This window comes from Porites lutea, chromosome 1, assembly GCF_958299795.1.
Source record: "Porites lutea chromosome 1, jaPorLute2.1, whole genome shotgun sequence".
Taxonomy (NCBI): domain Eukaryota; kingdom Metazoa; phylum Cnidaria; class Anthozoa; order Scleractinia; family Poritidae; genus Porites; species Porites lutea.
Window position 1 is genome coordinate 40,665,493 of NC_133201.1, and position 18,278 is coordinate 40,683,770.

Here is an 18,278-nt window from a genome sequence, read left to right on the forward strand (position 1 = left end):
GATAAAATTCTAGATTCTCATTCCAAACCGAACTCTTTAATTTTTTGGCTTTAAACAAAGGTGGAACCCTGAGAGTGGTTGAGTTGGAGGTTGTATTTTACGTCGGGAACTCGAATATTTAGTCATCCATGATTTGACCAACAGCCCCGACGCCGATGATGCGCTCATCTTGCCAGGAAAGTTGAAAACTAATACTTTTTGCGCTTGCGTCGGCATTCGTTTTCATTTATTTTAAGCTTGCCGGCTTGTATTTGTATCATTTATATCTTTTTTACTCCATTCTATCAGTAATACATTTGTTACATACATACATACATTTTTATATAATCCTAGAAGTAATGGACTATACAGGATGCTAAAACAGTCAGCGGCGAAATAGAAAAGGAGGCCAAAAAAAAAATTAATTAAATTATTTACAACAAATAAATATTTACATTACATTGCAATATTGTCTTATGGATGGCAAAGCATTCGCTTGGAAGTCAGTAACAGACTTAGCATTATTAAACAGCAGAATTGAGAAGGCCATTCCAAAGGGGGATAACTAGTGGGAAAAAGGAAAACTTATATGCATTGGTGCGAGCAAAGATATGTCTGAACTTGTGAGGATGGTTAGAGATCGAGATAGAGAGATTGCTTCTATATGAGCTAAGGTGACAGATGCTGGAAATGTTAAGTGAGTCCAGTTATGCACAGCTTTATATATTATGGTAGCGGCGTTCAGATGTCGACGGACTTCAAGAGTGTCCCAGCCCTGCGAATGCTGCATAGAAGTTACGCTGGAAAACTGTGATTAATCTGAACAGACAAATCTTATAGCGCAGCATTGGACAGCCTCTAACGCTTTACAAAGCGTTCAGACAAAAACTACTTGTACAGGAAGTTGATAATTAAAAAGGAAATTACGAATGGAGACGGAACTAATTGTGGCTTAATAAAATTACTTGTAACTTTTCTCTAGAGTACCTCAGTTATTCACAAATTTCTAGTTTGGCATGATTCCCGTATACCCCCAGATATAAATTATGCAATACACTGTATTGTTTAAAGAAAACAAAAGACAGAACAATACTAAGCCTCTGGGATTTCAGCCATCATTTTAAAATAAAAATAATTTTTTTTCTAAGTATTTTTACACGGTCTAAATTTGGCCCTTTCTGTTCTAAAATAAGAACTTTTTGGAACAAGATTTGCAGTATTTCAGTCAATTTGAGGTCATGGTTTTGAATGAAAATTCAACGTCCGATTCTTTTTTCTTCATGTTGTGGTAGTAGGGGGGAGGGGTCGTGAGGGGTGTTTTGCTCACTGCGTAACGATGCTAGCCAATCAGAACAGTCCATCGCACAACATAACGGGAATTACTGTAAAGCCCACACGAGTCCATCCTCGGAGACCCAGGGGCAGATAGTAGAGGCAAGGGAAAGTCTAAACGGGCGGAAAATATGCCCCTGGGTCTCCGAGGATGACATGAGTCAGTCTAATTTAACTTTTTAGCCAACAGTGTTTTGGTGTACATGAGCACATGTATTAATATCGGCTTTTTTATTTTCGACGTGATACTGGCTCGTTTAGGTTATCTCAGGCACGACTAATTAAACTTAAAATCTTCGGAAGTCGTAGTGGGAAGTCATTAATTTGACCCATCTCCGTTTTCTAGTTACAGATAAAACATCTTTAATGATGATTCATTAATGATATTTTAGGTGTTTTGTTTCTATAATTATTCTTTGTCAATTTTTTTGGATATTTTACGGGGCTCCGGTGGATTCCGACCTCTCAAGTAGGTGTTCCTGGTTGTACAGACACCCTCGCATCACTAGTAAGCTTTGGGCACTTACAAAGAACAATTGGTTGTTGTGCGTTTATTAACTGAGTTGAGTTGTTTCCCTTACAAAACCTATTATCATTGCTGATGCTGTGGTGAGTGTTTAAGCTTCCCAGTGTTTAATGTAAGAAGCAAAAAAGAGAAAAAATAACGATAATACTACAAAGGATACCGAAAAGTTCTAATTCCTACCAGGATGACTACACACAGGTAAATAATAATAAGCATTACAAATAAACTACCACCAGAGAATGTTATATCTGCTAGCCTGAGGGCAGGCTTAATTAGGCGAGTTTGGAGAAAATTTTAGTAGCACTCCAGCAAGGCTGCCATTGTGCAAGGAAAGCGATTTTTCCTGCATGATGGAAGCTTCGCCACCAACTTTTTCCTCAAACTCGCACCAGTGAGCCTGCCTGCGGGCTAATCATCTGGACCAAGCAATGTGACCTGTCATCAGGCTACCTTCCTCGCATTATCTTACATTTCTATGCTAACACATTATATTTTATTTCACCCACCAGAATTTTATTTACCAAGTTCAAACTGAAACCTAGAACCTGAGTATTTAGGCCTTCCTAAAGGGTCTATAGGCATGAGATTTCCCTTTTCCCTAGAAACCTGATTTCAGGTTAAAACACTAGTGAAGAGTTTGATAGACATAAAACCTCCACTATGACTGAACAATTCCTACAGCAGCTATGATCAGACTTAGTACATGCAAAGCTAGACACTTGCCACAACACATTGAGCTTAAATTTTGTCAACACCGCAATCATATTTTTCTTCCTTAAACTCTTTAAAGAAGTGGCTATTTTAATTTGCCTATAATACTGCACTCACATTTCTTCCTCAGGGTGCAAAGAAAATCATTTTTACAGCTTACCATTCCGGCAAGCTGAAGCTAGCATTTACTAGCCCAGACGTCATTTCAACTAGCCCCAAAAACTTTTTAACTAGCAGAATTGATTTCACAGTTCTTCTGTTATTTGAATTCCTCAAAAACATCACTTGCCCGTGGAAAACAGAATTCACTAGTCCAATAGCAAAATCCACTAGCCCTGGGCTATCGGACACAACTTTCTTTGCACACTGTTCCTTAAACTCTTTAAGGAAGTGTCCATTTTAACTGGCCTGCCTTTTGGTTTAGGCTTAAGTGAGAAACCACAGTCACTTTGCACCTCTTTGAAACCTCAAACTTCATTGGACTACTCTACCTCAGTGCTCTTTTGTTTTAGGGCCAGGTTGTATTGTTAACTTGTTCATTCACTGTTTTCCCAACCAATATGATCCTCTGAGGCCTTACAATAGATGTGAGGTGCCTTGGAAATTGGAAACATTGAAAAATATTAAACTAACATAAAGACTTAACTCTTCAGTTACACTTGTCCATTCAAGCACTCTGTTACTAAAACAAATTCTGGAAATTTAATTATAATCTAACATTAATGCCATTTAAGGAAAAACAAAATTTGTGCCAAAACCTGTGTAAAATACGAATAAAAAAATGTTATATTATTAATATTATTTCACAGTACCTTAGACTCAATGTTCAAACTGTTTTAGTTTTCATTCTCCATCACTCCCCACTAAATTTTCTTGGAAGTGTAGAGTATTGCAAGCACACAAAACAGCTGTTTAGTGACTTAAACAACACCTTGATTTTCAGATAAATACGTTCACCCACAAATGATATTTTTCAAAACATTTTGCAAAAAAGTGTTAGGTACAAACTACATTAATGAATTTCTTAAAGGACCTTTGTTTCTCACAACTATAGGGCCAGCTGGCATTCTTCAAGACAAGAAAAAACTGAATACAACTGACTATACTTGAGTGAGCCAAGTACTGTCATAACAGCTTAATTGCCCACGTATTAGAGACTCATTTATAACTTAATTCTTATATTGTTACGCTGATGCCGTGGAAACATAGAATTGTAAAACAATCTTGTCAGTAAATCTTGTCTGTATACATGTAATACGACCTAATTATAGTTAGTTTCTCAAAGTTGTTTTAGGTGAAGTCTTCTAAACTGACTTTGCCATTCTTCAAGCCAAGGTGATGCTAACACTATAGTCAATACTATTAGAAAATGCATAGTCCATGCTGTACAATAATAAAATTTATTATACATTGTACTCATTAACTGTCTTCTCATAGGCTAAGAGCCTACAGCTAATTTTGGAAATCAGTGCAACTTACAGATTAGTTAGTTATCTTCTAGCAGATAATTGACTAATCTGTAGGTTGTGCTTGCAATGCATGATTTCCACTAACGGTATCAATTCAGGTTCCTTGCGATGGTGTGTTTGTCATTATTTTCTTCAAAAAAGGTATAATAAAACAATTATTAGATTCGGTTTTTGTGATATCCTAAATAATCAAGGTCTCAGTAAGTGTTATCAGCCTCAGCCTTCGGCTCGGCTGATAACACTTACCTCAACCTTGATCATTCTGGATATCACAAAAACCTCATCCCATAATTGTTCAAAATTATTTACCCTACAAGAATACCAGTAACGTGATATGATTTTCTGAAATAGTCCACTTTCCTTCCTATCACCCTTGTATTTTATACTTTATATAAAATGGCAAATTAAAATGAAGAGAGCTAATATTAAAAATATTGTTCATTGTAATATTCTTAATTAACTGCTACATTAATTACAACACTTTCTAGATTCCTGTTGTTCAAGTAAATCTTCAGCTGACGCAGCATGTCCAATGCCCAGAACATCAGTAGGTCGCATCGGCAGGGCCTTAATTCCATCCCAGCCATCCCTCAGCCCTAAGTCACCTCTCTCCATTCGTTTGTAAACTTCTTCAGTGACACTAATAAAGGCTTCTTCAATATTACATAAAACCTTAGCAGATGTCTCTATGAACATCATATTGTTTGCCTCAGCAAAGCGTTCTCCTTCCTCAGTGGACACAACCCTTCTTGACTCTTTGTCAATCTTGTGACCGACCAACATGAATACAACGTCCTGTTCTTCAACACACTGCCTTGCCTCCCTAAGCCAGTCTTTGACATGGAGAAAAGACTCTCTGCTAGTAATGTCATAAACTATTAAACATCCAACCGTATTTCTGTAGTAAGAGTATGTGATAGAGCGGAATCTCTCCTGCCCTGCTGTGTCCCAGATCTGCAGTTTTATTCTCACATCTGCTGTTGAAAACACACAAATAATTTGATAGCTTAAAATGTTCCTTAGAATTAAAACCCTTTGTTGGTTGAAAATACCTGGCTGGTTAATAATCTAAAAAAGGTTTAGTAAAACACTGAGAGCAAGTACATTAACCTTGATAAAACACTCGCTCTGAATGTTTTGAATGGTTTGAAAAGTTTGTCCCTGGAGTACTTCATTTGGTTGATGTCTTGCCCTTTACAAGCATTTTTTATTTAAAAGTTCAGAATAGAATAAAAGAAAATAAGAAATGTTGGTGAACTTAAGTTATTCAAACAAAAAGTGACACAGAGGTGCACAGTTTTAAGTGTCTACATTACTTTTGTTTACTAATTATCTGCCCAAAAATCATTTTGCATTTATAGTAACAACGATCATTATTATAATATATTTCACTTTTAGTTTTAATATTGAGCAGAAAGTCTCACAAGCCTTTATAGGACTGGTATAAGATTCTCAAGGAAAGACCCCTAACAATAACTATAATCCATCGATTTTAACGGCTCTGGAGTGTCCGTCCTGCATATTTCCAGTCCAGGAGGCAATAACCATTACTTTCAGCATATTCCATGCCTAGGTGGAGTTGGTCATTTCTGAGAGGAAGGAGCTGTCTGGGGGCTTCAGACCACTGGTAAATTAATTCATCCATTCAGTTGGACAATAAAAGCTTGCTTACTGAATATTGATGAGTTTGTAAAGTATCAGTATTATTCTCTACTTAAGCCCCGTGAAAGCAACTATATGCAGCAACTGCTCCAATACTGCGAAATTCTCGAGAAATCTATTATGAAAAAGCACTCTGCCCGGACAACTGGCTATAAACGAATCTTTAATACTAAGTTCAAGTAAATTGCATTGCATAATCTTTAAATATGACATGCATAAATAAAGGCTTAAACTTAACCAAGCCTGTATCAACACAAAAATTCCAAAGTAGGCTTCAGAGTTTTCAGCAACTGGGAAGATTCTAGGTAATACTGTAATTGTAGAAATCCGTAAAATATTTTAAGGAAAATATCGCAGTTACAATATCAGAAGGTACAAAAGTAAGAGAGAGCTATTTTTACATCATCAGAAAAGTGCTCACTATGTTTACAACCTCACCTGATAGCATTACAACTCTGACATGGAAATCTACGCCGACAGTTGGGTCAGAATTTTCTATGAATTGTCCCTCTGTGAACTGGCGTAACAGAGATGATTTCCCCACAGTACTGTCTCCGATTAAAATAATTCTGAACTGGTAAAAATATTTTGGCTTAAATCGGGCCTTATCTGCACTTTTATGTCGATTCTGCATCGCCATCATGTTCCAAGTACTTGAATCTTTAATAAGACTTACAAAATAACGTAAACGACCAGAAACATAATTTTTTGCAGATCAAGCTAAACTACGAGGTCGCCAGCTTATTCCGTCCGAAGTGCAGTTCTGCAACAAAAGAATATTAATTGTATCATTCACAGAAACAATGTCTTCTTTGCAAATTCGACAATAATTTACAGTTAAGCTTACTTGCAGCTGAATATGTCTAATTTCTGTACGAAAAATAACCCAACACAAGCCGCCTGATTTTAGATTACGACTCAGCTAGTGTTCAATGCAATGTTACATTTTGTGGCTGATTAGACAAGTAAAATGATATTCGTAAAGCAACAGAAAGTGCCTTGCGTAAAAATAAAACTTACAAGTTATCATACAACGGTTAAAGTAACAATACCATGCCTTACCTCAAAGAATTCACACGAACAAGAGTTTTTCGCTGAAACGAACTCTTCCGCGCGCTGTATGAGGTTTCAGAGCCAAAACAACCTTCGTATTCAGAAAAGACAAATTTGGTCATTATGGCCATATATGGAATTGGCCAATTTCCAAGATGGCCGATGAACTGGTTGAACATGCTACAAGTCGTTTTCAGTTTTGTGCGGGAATTTTCAACCGGTAAGAATTGTTCTTAGTAATAGAGAAGTTAATAGTACCTAGTAACTGACCTTCTTTATGTTCAATAAAATTTGAAACTGGATTATTTGTGTGACCAAAGGATCAATAGTAACCTTACATAACTTCAGGTAATCACAAAAATTGAGCTGACTTGAGCTTAAACTTAGCGGTGAGGCAGTGTGTAATTTGGTCTTATTTATTAAGCTAAAGCTTAAACATTGTATCAAAAGAGAATAAATTATGTATCACAAATAAATAAGTAAAAGATTTAAATGGAAATGATAAATGCTTTAATGGTAGCACATTCATAGTGAAATCGGAAAATTATGTTAGTTTTCTTGTAACTGTGAGAACTGCGAGGTACCTGGTGAAAATTAAACCTCTTGGAGCAAGATTCACCTGAAGGCAATTCACCCACACTCAGGTCAATTTGTTTGATGTGTGTTTGTCAGTCTTTAAGCCTGAAAAAAGGACTAAGCTTGGAATGAAAGTGACTCAGTTGTGGTTCAACAGCTTCTACTGTAAACGCTCTCTCCTCCGCAGAGGCTCCCGCTGGGTATCCCCATCAAAATATCAATTATCGAAAAAATAGAAAGCACGCAGGGGACGATGGGAAGGGGGAAACGGCGGGCCCCGCGCGCTCTCTTTTTTTTCTCCCCAGCCTCCCCACAACGTACACAAAGAGGCCTCTGCGGAGGAGAGAGCTGTAAACATAATAATGGAATTCATGCAGGCTTAACTTTAAAAAATGTCTCTGATAAGTACGTTCACTGTTGTTGTATGTCATTTGCAAAATGACATCAGGCGAATTTTTCAGGTATTAATAATCACAATTCTATATCAATTGTATTTTTTATAACTTTCAGGAAATTCCTTGTTATCCTTGCCCTTGGTCAGCTTCTTTCTTGGTTTGTCTGTGGAACTGGTGTATTCAGTCAGCTGTTGGTCACTAATTATGGCATTGAGATTCCAACAACACAAAGTTTTCTCAATTATTTATTATTAGGACTCGTTTACACAACTGCGCTAGCTTGTCATCCAAATGATTTTAAAAGGAAACTCAAAGAAAGAGGATTGAAATACTTTTTTTTAGCACTTTTTGATGTTGAAGCCAATTTTCTGGTAGTAAAAGCTTATCAGTACACAAACCTTACAAGCATCCAGGTGAGTGTTGTTATCTAATCGAAAGTGAGCGGAAATGTCTTTTGAAGCTAGAGATGAAAACTGCAAGACTGTAAAAAAACAAACCAACAAAAACTGAAATGAGGAAACTGCATGCATTTTGGAAATATGAGATGTGAAAACTGAAAAACCATAGACTTCAAGAAAAAAGAAATGATAAATTTTGCTCACACTCTCAAAAGAGCTTACCCAAATTTTTGTAACTGTTTAGCCTAGAAAAATGTTACCTTTTCATGGAAAAACAAAACTGGAAACAGAAGCAAATATAGAAGGTCCTGAAAAAATAAACCTTCACGTATAAAAACTGACAGCTGCTTGCAACTAGAAAACTGATCAAAAAAGTCCCAAACCATAAAATCGGAAGCCTCAGTAATCCTGTTAACATCTTTGCACAGTAGCCTCTTTAATTTTGGGTCTCTGAAACCATTACCCTGTACCAGCCATTTTAAATATAGATAATCCCACAGATGACAGTCATTTATGGGTGAAGCTTAGTTCTTCAATAACTAGCGACTGCATTCTGCTGTGCAGCATTTAGCTTAGTGAGAGTTAGAAAGCTCTGGCTGACTTGTTTGTCTTTAGTGTGTTACATGATTCTTGGGTGGATTGTTCTGTGGTTCAGTTGAACCCCCTAAGATGAAACTGCCAACATCTAAAAAGTGCGGTCACAACAAAAACCTACAGTGGTAAAAATAACTAAATGACACAAAAATTCACTTGATGTTCAGCAATCAAAAAAGGTCAATTTCTCCTTCAGCATGCTAGCTAGGACTGAAATGCTAAAATTTTCTAGTAGAACATGCCTAAGCAACCTCGCCATTGGGGTTCTTTCCTGTACTTGTGTTGTCTCTATTCTCTTCGCTGGTGAACAAGAAGAAGAGATTCCGGGGAAATGATGTTGTACACCTGAAGACCTCCTTCCAATAATCTTTTTTTTTTTGAACCCCTTCAAAACAAATGCTGGACCCATTCCAGATGATTTAGTCTCTGATTTAAAAGGGTTACTCTCTTGCTAAATTCAAAGTATTTAATTTCTTTTAATAGTAGCCTTAACCAGATTGCTGTGTTGTGGTTTACTTACATGTATTCTAATATGTACTATTACAATACAGGTTCTGGACTGCTTTACAACAGCATCTGTTTTAGTTCTTTCTTGGATCTTCCTCAAAGTTCGTTATCAGTGTGTCCATTACTCTGGAGTAGTTATCTGCTTGGTTGGCATCATCTGTTTAGTGATAGCAGACTATTATGGTTCTCGATATTATGGAGCAGGTGGGACAGTTTATATGGGACATTTTGTTGGCTTTTTTAGAGAAATTGCGTATAATATTTGATGCAAAAATAAATATACAGCTACTTCAAGAAAGGTTTTTTGAAAGTGAATGCAACAATCCTGAAAGGTATTGTGGGTGGTTTTGAGCTCACTGTCTTTCAAAGAAATTTGAAAGAATGGCTCGAGAGGCCATGGACGTATGTTTGCAAGTGTTAAAGGAAAGCAAAAAAGTAAGTTCGACAGCCACAGTGTCAGGAACAGTGTATTTGTCATATCCCATATTACCTTTCGGGATTGTTCCGTGCCCATTTTTTCTGACAACCTTTCTTGAAATAGCTGTATATTTAATGTGACCTGTCTGCATGATTTGTTTAAGATTTACCAGGTATCAAAAGAAAACGTTTCAACAGCTTTAAGTTATGATTTCACTTTACTTTTCTCTCTTACTCAGTTGGGGGATGATGGGGTATTAAGGTATGGCTTTCTTTGGTTGAGGGCTGTCATGAGTAAGAATTAAGCAGCCAGCTTTTCTCACCCATTACTGCAGTACAATCAGCCAGCTTTTCTAAGTATGAAAATGAGTCAACTATAACATGTGGGAAGAATGATGATCCGGTACTTTCTCTGAGAGACAAGCTACTTAAAACTCTAATGACAGTCCTCTCGGTCATTATGAATAAAAAACCAGACAAGCACTAATTTTATGCTCTAGGATGAAGTATGAGCACATGATTCTTGTTTAATGTTTCATCTGTTATATGCATTTTTATCTCCATTAACCAACTGCATTGCTTTGTGGAGGTGGATGCTTGAATTTGTCCGGCAGCTCCTACTTTTTGGTATAGCCATACCCAAGACAGAGTTGCCCCTATGGCTGATAAATCTACACCTCCAAGCCATGAGCCCCCACACCAACAGAACCAGGCACCCATCACACTGACTAGAAAGGAAGAAGGGTATTAAAGGGTAAACACAAGATCCAAAGTCTCATGGAAACCCATTAGTGGCCACAAAATCCTGTACCATGCTTGAGAGCTGCACCTGCCCCACCAATCTGACTACTGACTGACAACACAAGATAACATAACAGTCATGATGTTAACATTATTGTTCATTTCACTGCGTTATATTACCTAGCATTTGTTTTTTCCTCGATTTTGCAGGCAAAAATCAAGTAGTTGGGGATATCCTGGTCTTGTGTGGTTCTATAATGTATGGAGTTTCCAATGTTGCTCAAGAGTTTGTTGTCAAGAATTTTAGCAGAACAGAATTCCTTGGAATGATTGGTTTGTTTGGGAGCTTTATCTCGGCCATTCAAATGTATGTTTTTCACTTTGTTATCCACTCATATGTTCCCTTGTAATAAGACTTTGCAGATTGTAAATGTCCCACAACCTAATTACATGTATTGTAATGATAAATTTCTCTGCATGTGGTTGTATCTTGGTAGTAGATCCAGAAGCCCAAGCTACATGTATGTTCTGCTTCTTTACCCTAATATATTTTGTGCCAAATTTGCCATGCATAAAAAAAACCATGGGAATCTGAATTGGACACTTGAGTATCTTAAACCTAATGAGTTGTATTGTGGAATTTATTGAAAAAGTTGTCAAGATTTTCATGCCTTACTTGCAAGTGGTTTGGTGTATGATGCTGTTAAAACATGCAAAATGAAACCTTAGAGTTCATTTTTTCAGCAGTTCACATTGTTATGCACCCAAGTTATCCTGCCACTCTATGAGCCTGCTGTAATACACAAAGTAATATTTGGAATACCTTAATTTGGTTCACACCTCTAACTATTTATGTGCCATAAATACGTAAATCATTTGAACATATTTGGTCCTTTTGCCATTCTTGTCCTCATTGTATTGGGGTTTAAATTTGACTATTAAATTCAACATCTGAATCTACAGGGGTAAATTTAAGTTAGCCTGAAAATTAAAAAGTTAACCAAAAAACTATCATTTTTTATCATAGGATCATTCTTGAGAGGAGTCAACTTTCAGCAATAGAATGGAACTACAAAATTGGTTTGTGGAAATTTGGAATTTTCTATTATATGTTATTATTGTAATAGAAGGTTATTGTGATCTGAATGTAACATTTCGATTATTATCATTATTTTTGTTGTTATTAGTAGTAGTAGTAGTAGTAGTAGTAGTGGTAGTGGTAGTGGTAGTGGTAGTGGTAGTGGTAGTGGTAGTGGTTAGTGGTTAGTGGTTAGTGGTTAGTGGTTAGTGGTTAGTGGTTAGTGGTTAGTGGTTAGTGGTTAGTGGTTAGTGGTTAGTGGTTAGTGGTTAGTGGTTAGTGGTTAGTGGTTAGTGGTTAGTGGTTAGTGGTAGTGGTAGTGGTAGTGGTAGTAGTAGTAGTATTGTTATTATTAAATGATCATAAATTTTTTTATCTGCTATGCTTGACTGACCAAGCATAAAGTCAAGATGATTGAATATTGGCCCTTTTTTTCATGGACAATGACTTTGTCCCTGTCCAAAAAAAAGCAGTGTCAAAAAGAGCAAGAATGATGGCAGTTAAAAACGTTTTGTGTGGAAACAAAGAAAGTAATCCTGAGTTCAGTTTAGCCAATCAGAAAACAGTATTTGCTTCATTTTGTTTGCTCATACAGCCAGCCCATAATTATCTTTATTTCGTTGTCACATGTATCGTACAGTATATTGATACTACTCTCTCTTTCGTTTTCAGCATTATACATTGTTGGTTTTGCTATTTGTTTGTTTCTACTATACAACCTGATGCCAATTGCTATGCAGTTTAGCAGTGCTACAGTTGTAAACTTGTCATTACTTACAGCAGACTTTTACAGCTTACTTTGTGGTATATTTCTATTCCGTTATAAGGTTAGTTTTTTTGCATGTAAATTCAGTCTCTTAGTAAGATTTTGCACTGTTAAAAGTAAAATACTTTTGTGACAATTTTAAAAAAACAATGCGTAATACACAGTGCGTAACTTAATCTGAGTGCCAATGTATTTATCTCGAAAGTACCAATTGAGGACACTATTAGTACGTCTCCTATTTAAGACGAGACCGCCGTTTCATGTGGTCATCCGAGCAACGCGAAGGTCTAGCCATTGGCAGGGAAAAGGCAGTACCCTCATTCCTCGGTTATTTTAAGACCCTGAGTACAGGTCCCGTCCGGCCCTGGGGCCCGTTTCTCGAAAGTCCCGGTAACTTTACGGGCCCGGAATCAAATATTCAAATCGAAATATAAAGAATAAGATCGCGGGTCCTGGCTAGCAAACTACTCCATTTTGTTTCATTAACTGACAGTTTTATCGTGTTAGATGCAAAACTATTGAAACCTCGATCTTTAATGTAAACGGAGACAGCTTACCGGGCCCGTTAATTATCGGGACTTTCGAGAAACGGGCCCCTGGGGATCGAACCCACGAATTGCGGTCCTTTCGCCCGAAGGCGTTCGCTAGGACTGAAGTCGATTCGCCCGATGACATACAACACTCTACAACATGGTGAACCTACTTCTCCGAGATATTATTTTAGTTAACCTTGGATTCCACATGTGCAGTCACTCTCTTTCCATGCTTATTCCTTTTTCTCAGGCTTAAAGAACGACAAATTCACATCGGGCGAATCGGCTTAGTCTGGGCGAACCGCCATCCGGCAAATCAACCCTCGGGTCAAACGACCCGATACCGAACTCACGACCTCCCGCATTACAATCCTCCCCTCTACCCACTGTCGTATTTTAATGCTCTTATTGTTATTTATGTAAATGTTTCTTTCAGTTCTCTGCTCTCTACCTTGGATCCCTAACATTTATTATAATTGGACTGATTGTGTACAATCTCAAGCCAACGCCCAGGCACGCTGACCCTCCTGTCACACAGACTTCACTTTCATACAGACGACTTGAGGAGGACTCTGAGGAAAGCAATGGTGACTCAGTGTTATCGTCATCTTGTGATCCTGTGCCATCTCTCTGCTGCCAAGAGTTAAGAAATGTCAGTGAATAAATACTGGTTTGTATATACATGCTAAATGCTTAGGACATACATGTAGGGTGATTTCCTTTCCGCCACACCGACTGGTCAGAAACAATGGAACTAACCAAGAGAACTTTTCGGTTGATGCAAAGTTTCCAACCGCACTGAAGCGTTCCATGTACGTTTGGACTGAAATCTTGATTGCTAATCGGCGAAATGAAAAAGAAATTTTTTGAAATGGAGCGGCAAGTTTTAGTCGGACCATACCGTCCGGTCAGAAGGATCTCAACTGAAGGCGGGCTACTCTTCCCTGGACCAAAGCGTTCTATCTATAGTTCGACCGAAATTATGTTTTATTATCTCATTGTTATTGTTTTTTCTTTGTAATTACTGCATGTTATTTTGAGCTTGAAATGTTCAGTTGTCAACATTTAATGTTGACAACTGAACATTTAATTTGGAAGTTTGGTGTATCTGTTACAGGTCAAAATTATATTGAGAAAATTTTGACATAATGGAATGCACCCATAGTCTGCGGAGTGGCAATGCCATTTTTTACCACGTGTCCTATTTTTGGGGACTTCTACACAGTCTTTTTTATTTCTTAAGCACAAAGAATTGTGCTTTTGAAACGGATCCCAGTGCAAAGCCTTTTGTGAAAACAGTTTTATTTGCATGAGAATGAAAAGTCATTTTCTAATCATCGGCTTCGCAATTAGCCTCGCTTTGAAACAGAGGCTTGAGACGACTCGGAAATTGCCTATTTGCCCTGGCGTATAACAATGCTGCCAGTTTTAGTTGTTAACCAACATCACTCTTTCAAGAAGAGGTCCGTTCTACTAAGGGCAAACCCGAAAAATTTTTGCAAAGTTAAATTCATTTGATAAAGAAGTTCTGCCAAAGATATTTGGTAACAATGATTTCGCTAGCTTTCGTTATTGAAGACCTTGAGCAAAACTAACAACAGCAGACTAAACAAAAACTGATAAGTTTGACAAACAATACAGCGACAGGCAGAATTAAGAACACGAATCGAAACGCACCACTTTTTTTATACTTTAGAGACTTCACTGCCGATAACATCCAGTGCGTGCAGGGAAAAGGCTGTCTAGGGGATTTAAGGAAACAGTCGCTTTGAATTTAGCTTCTGATGGAGGGAGATCGATTTAACAATACCCAGGTTTTGTTGTCTGTAAAGTATTTTTAGGAATCATGATTACAAGATTATTTTTAATGTAGTTATTCAATTTAGAATATTGTTTATTTATTTCAAGAGATTTTTAATAAATTGTATTTACTCTCTTTCGTTTCTCTTAATGATTGCTCAACAGTTTTAAAATGGAGATCTTGCAGCTCGCAAGCTACATCAGCTCCGTTTTTAAAGCGCATGCCCTGAATCCTTTCAGGGACTCTATCTCTCTTTTTTTTTCTCTCCCACCTTCGTGACGTTACCTCCGAGCAATCAATATTCCCTTGGAACAATAACCAGCCCTTATAATTACTTCCGCTTCGGTACGGCAAAAATCCAGCTTCTCAGCTTTTTTAAGCCCAGTTGTCAAATACCCCTAAGTCATCCTAGAATTTCTCTCCCATTAACCAGGGAAAACCGCATGTTATTTATGCATAAACAAAAAGCGACATCAGAAATTCCTTTGCTACGATATTTTTAGATTCGTCTTTTATATGACTACCGCCCCCGCCTTCATTACCGCGACTTGGTTTTCGACAGTCGAATATAATGGGTATAACGAGTCAGAAGGCAAAAATAGCATTTAGCGGTTACTAATAAACGATTCATACTGACCTTGGTTTTCTTTGACATCTCCGTCGAAGAGGACGGAACAAAACGTTTACTTCCATTTTATGAGGTAGGGAGACATTTTCGACCAATCGGCGCTTTATGGTTTCTTTTTCTACATGGTCACTTGTTGTCCCCCAAATAATACCAATTTAGAACATAAACTGTTTTTAAATCCAAAATACTTCAGTTCTTGAATAAATTTAATCAGAAAGGTGTTGAAGTCCAAACACTAATCACAATTAGAAAATTTTTACAGTTTGAAGAAGACGAAATAACACGACTTTCCTTTTAGAATAATAGCTTCAGAAAGGTAAACGTTTGAAACACCTGGAAAACTGGTCGAGAATAAGTTGTTGTAAGCTACATACACTGTGAAAAGGAGATCTGAATTACAAAATGTTAAACCAACATTACTTATCTTAACCTTTATTGTTTTCTCGCTTTTTTCCAAACACGAAATTAGAAACTGTCGAATTGAGAGATTTTTTTGTACGCGTTGTGCTACTGTTTATTATCTAACAGTTGTTGAATGCGGCTGAGTTTGATATGAAGAATTATCTGCATAGTTCTTCATATCAAATCCAGCCTTATTCTTACGATGTAGTTATTTAGTAAATACATTATATCAATGATGTTTATTATGAGCTTGATTTTTGTTTTTTGATATGCTGAGAATTACATGTAAAATTGAATTACATGTAAAATGGGAAACCATTACTGGCCGCTACTGCCGCAAACCACAAATCGTCCTGACTCGACAATTTGGGCGATCTCTACAAGCGCCCTCAGCGGAACTGACATGCAGATTGAAAAACCGTTAATTTGCCGTCTACAAGCACAACTAGGCTATGCGTCATTTTCATTCTATATTCAATATTTACCTTCTATCTTTTTGAATAATTCTTTGTCACTTTGTAAAAGGCTGCGAATAAAATTTCCGCCGCACAAGTGCCCATGACGTATACAGCTATTTCGAGAAAGGTTGTCGGCAAAAATGTGCACGCGACGATCCCGAAAGGTAATATGGGATATGATCAATGCACTGTTCCAGACACTGTAGTTGTCAAAACGTCTTTTGTTGCTTTCCTTTAGCACGCGCAAACATACGTCGATGGCCTCTAGTGCAATTCTTTCAAATTTCTTTGAGGAAAGTCGAACTTAAAACCACCCACAATACCTTTCGGGATTGTCGCGTGCTCTTTTTCCGACAACTTTTCTCGAAATAGCTGTTTTTATAGAGCAATAGTTCGTAATTAAGCTGTGAATTTTCCATCTCATTACCACACAGAAGAAATCATTAGGCCGCACTTTATTACCCTGAGGACAAAATATCCGTTAGGTTCTTGGTATCGCGGAGGTGGATCACCATGGCACACCCAAAGATCCGGCTCGGCTGCAGTTGTTAAGCATAAGCTCTTCGGTAATAACATATAGCCTAGCATAACAGGGTTTGTTGGATAACGCGATGATCTTTTCGGTGTTAAATCTTTCTCCTGGTGTCTAAATATACGAAAATTTTATTTTTTCACGGACTTTAATATCTTCATCGTATTCGGTTATATTACGAACTCACAAAATGACCAGCTGCCTGGTTCCCAGTTGGCTTGATAGTTTAGTTGGTTAGCGCGCTGTATCGATATCGCGGTGAAATGGGTTTCTGTAGAAGCCTGACTTTTTAACATACTTTTTTCTAAAACAACTCAAGCATTTATTTCAAACCCCGATTCTTTTTTTGTTTCAAGCTTTTTCTTCTCCCCACTGACCGCACCAAAGATACTTAGGCTCTTTCTGATTCAATAAAATCGTTACTATAACGGACTGCTTGCGCTGGGCATATAAATTTTTACACGTCGAACGAAGAAAGCTTTTTCGCAGCGAATTGGGCGATTGGAGGATTGTTGCAAAAATTGACAAACCGATATCTACTTATAACACTAAGTCCTTACAGGAAACGCTTAGGCATTTTTGCGAAATATGCTACGCCTTTGAGAGACAAGTTCCACGAAAGATTAGATTGTCAAGTGAAAAAGGGTGTTTGTTAGTGTGGCTGAAACTATTGTTGCGTCTGTTTTTGTTATGTTGCAGTGTGATATTGTTCAGTGTCGTTTCAACTCTTATGAGTATAAACGTCATTTGGCGATGGCCCACCCCGGCATCTCAACGCGAGGAAAAGGGCTTAGCCCGTGGGAGGTACTCCCTATAGTGACCTGTACGTAGAGCCCGTGCTCAGCCCGAAAGGGATACAAATACCTTTTTAGGTTTCAGGTATATGAAAGGGTGGGGATTTTGTTGAGTACCCGCCCTGTGGGGGGCCTTTGGAATAAAACGGACACAGCAATACCGAACACTACTGCTCTAACAATGTTGAAAGTTTAGGGTAGTGTTAGCAGTAGTTTCTGGCTTGAAAGGCAACAGCAATTCCAAAAACACTTGACACGGACAGGAGCTGATGGGGTCCTGACACGGAGTTTTAACTTAATGTTGGTTCTGGTTTCGCAAGTAGGGTAGAGGGTGTCTCTGCTGAGTCACAAAAAAACGTTAAAAAAAACGTTATATTTTTCGAGATAAAAGTAGTTAGATATACTCCATTACGTTGTAAGGAAATAGTTCTACCGAGGATCGACTTATAAAATGAGAAGAGTGTGAAAGGAGTTTCATTCAATTGGTACAGTGGTTTTTTTAGCTTATATCGCTCCGTGAGTTAAGAAAAAATTGTACAATGGTCCATTATTTTCTGTTATTAGTTTTGGAGAATTGTGGATATTTGACTGATTGATTAATTAATTGATTGATTAAATTTTAAATGAACATCATTTTCAATTAACTTGGGGGTCTACCAACAGAACAAGTCGAGTCAAGTCACAAAAAACTAAATCTTTATTAGAACGTACTGCACTAAAAATGGAAGTTTTCATTTACCTCGAAAAAAATATATAGTGATGTTGTTCCTCTTAACTTTATTACAAAACTATTGTTGTTTGTGTCAAAGATGAAGAAGTGTTTGCCACTGATCAACGCAAATCGAGAACTAACTACTCCTGCTCATATTTCACTCTGTTTCGTCACAGCAATAAATCAAAAACATTAACATATTGCTAAAAAGAAG

The 18,278-nt window shown here is 37.4% G+C and overlaps 2 protein-coding genes across 3 annotated transcripts; one reads left to right on the forward strand and one right to left on the reverse strand.

Moving 5' to 3' along the window:
* Positions 1-1,921: 1,921 nt before the first annotated feature.
* LOC140950813 (ras-related protein Rab-39B-like) lies at positions 1,922-6,823 on the reverse strand. Of its 2 annotated transcripts, none has more exons than XM_073400041.1 (3): positions 6,742-6,823; positions 6,118-6,442; positions 1,922-4,991 (listed from the first exon to the last, which is right to left on the reverse strand). In XM_073400041.1, exons 2-3 carry the CDS (start codon positions 6,320-6,322, stop codon positions 4,486-4,488), a joined length of 711 nt encoding a protein of 236 aa, XP_073256142.1. In that variant the 5' UTR covers positions 6,323-6,442; positions 6,742-6,823; the 3' UTR covers positions 1,922-4,485. The 2 variants fall into 2 exon arrangements, with proteins under 2 accessions (XP_073256142.1, XP_073256137.1); XM_073400036.1 differs by having other exon boundaries at positions 1,922-4,994.
* On the forward strand, positions 6,806-14,673 carry LOC140950733 (solute carrier family 35 member F1-like). Its single transcript, XM_073399974.1, has 7 exons — positions 6,806-6,952; positions 7,819-8,116; positions 9,247-9,406; positions 10,571-10,727; positions 11,388-11,440; positions 12,111-12,265; positions 13,174-14,673. The coding sequence occupies exons 1-7, from the start codon at positions 6,888-6,890 to the stop codon at positions 13,399-13,401; spliced, it is 1,116 nt and encodes a 371-aa protein (XP_073256075.1). The 5' UTR covers positions 6,806-6,887; the 3' UTR covers positions 13,402-14,673.
* The last annotated feature ends 3,605 nt before the right edge of the window (positions 14,674-18,278 follow it).

Excerpts from the sequence above, each read along its gene's own strand:
- LOC140950813 (XM_073400036.1), bottom strand. The coding sequence starts at position 6,322 with ATGATGGCGATGCAGAATCGACATAAAAGTGCAGATAAGGCCCGATTT. Across the intron at positions 4,995-6,117 it reads CAGAGTTGTAATGCTATCAG|CAGATGTGAGAATAAAACTG; the intron begins GTGAGGTTGTAA and ends TGTTTTCAACAG.
- LOC140950733 (XM_073399974.1), top strand. The coding sequence starts at position 6,888 with ATGGCCGATGAACTGGTTGAACATGCTACAAGTCGTTTTCAGTTTTGT. Across the intron at positions 10,728-11,387 it reads TTTATCTCGGCCATTCAAAT|GATCATTCTTGAGAGGAGTC; the intron begins GTATGTTTTTCA and ends TTTTTATCATAG. Across the intron at positions 12,266-13,173 it reads TATTTCTATTCCGTTATAAG|TTCTCTGCTCTCTACCTTGG; the intron begins GTTAGTTTTTTT and ends TGTTTCTTTCAG.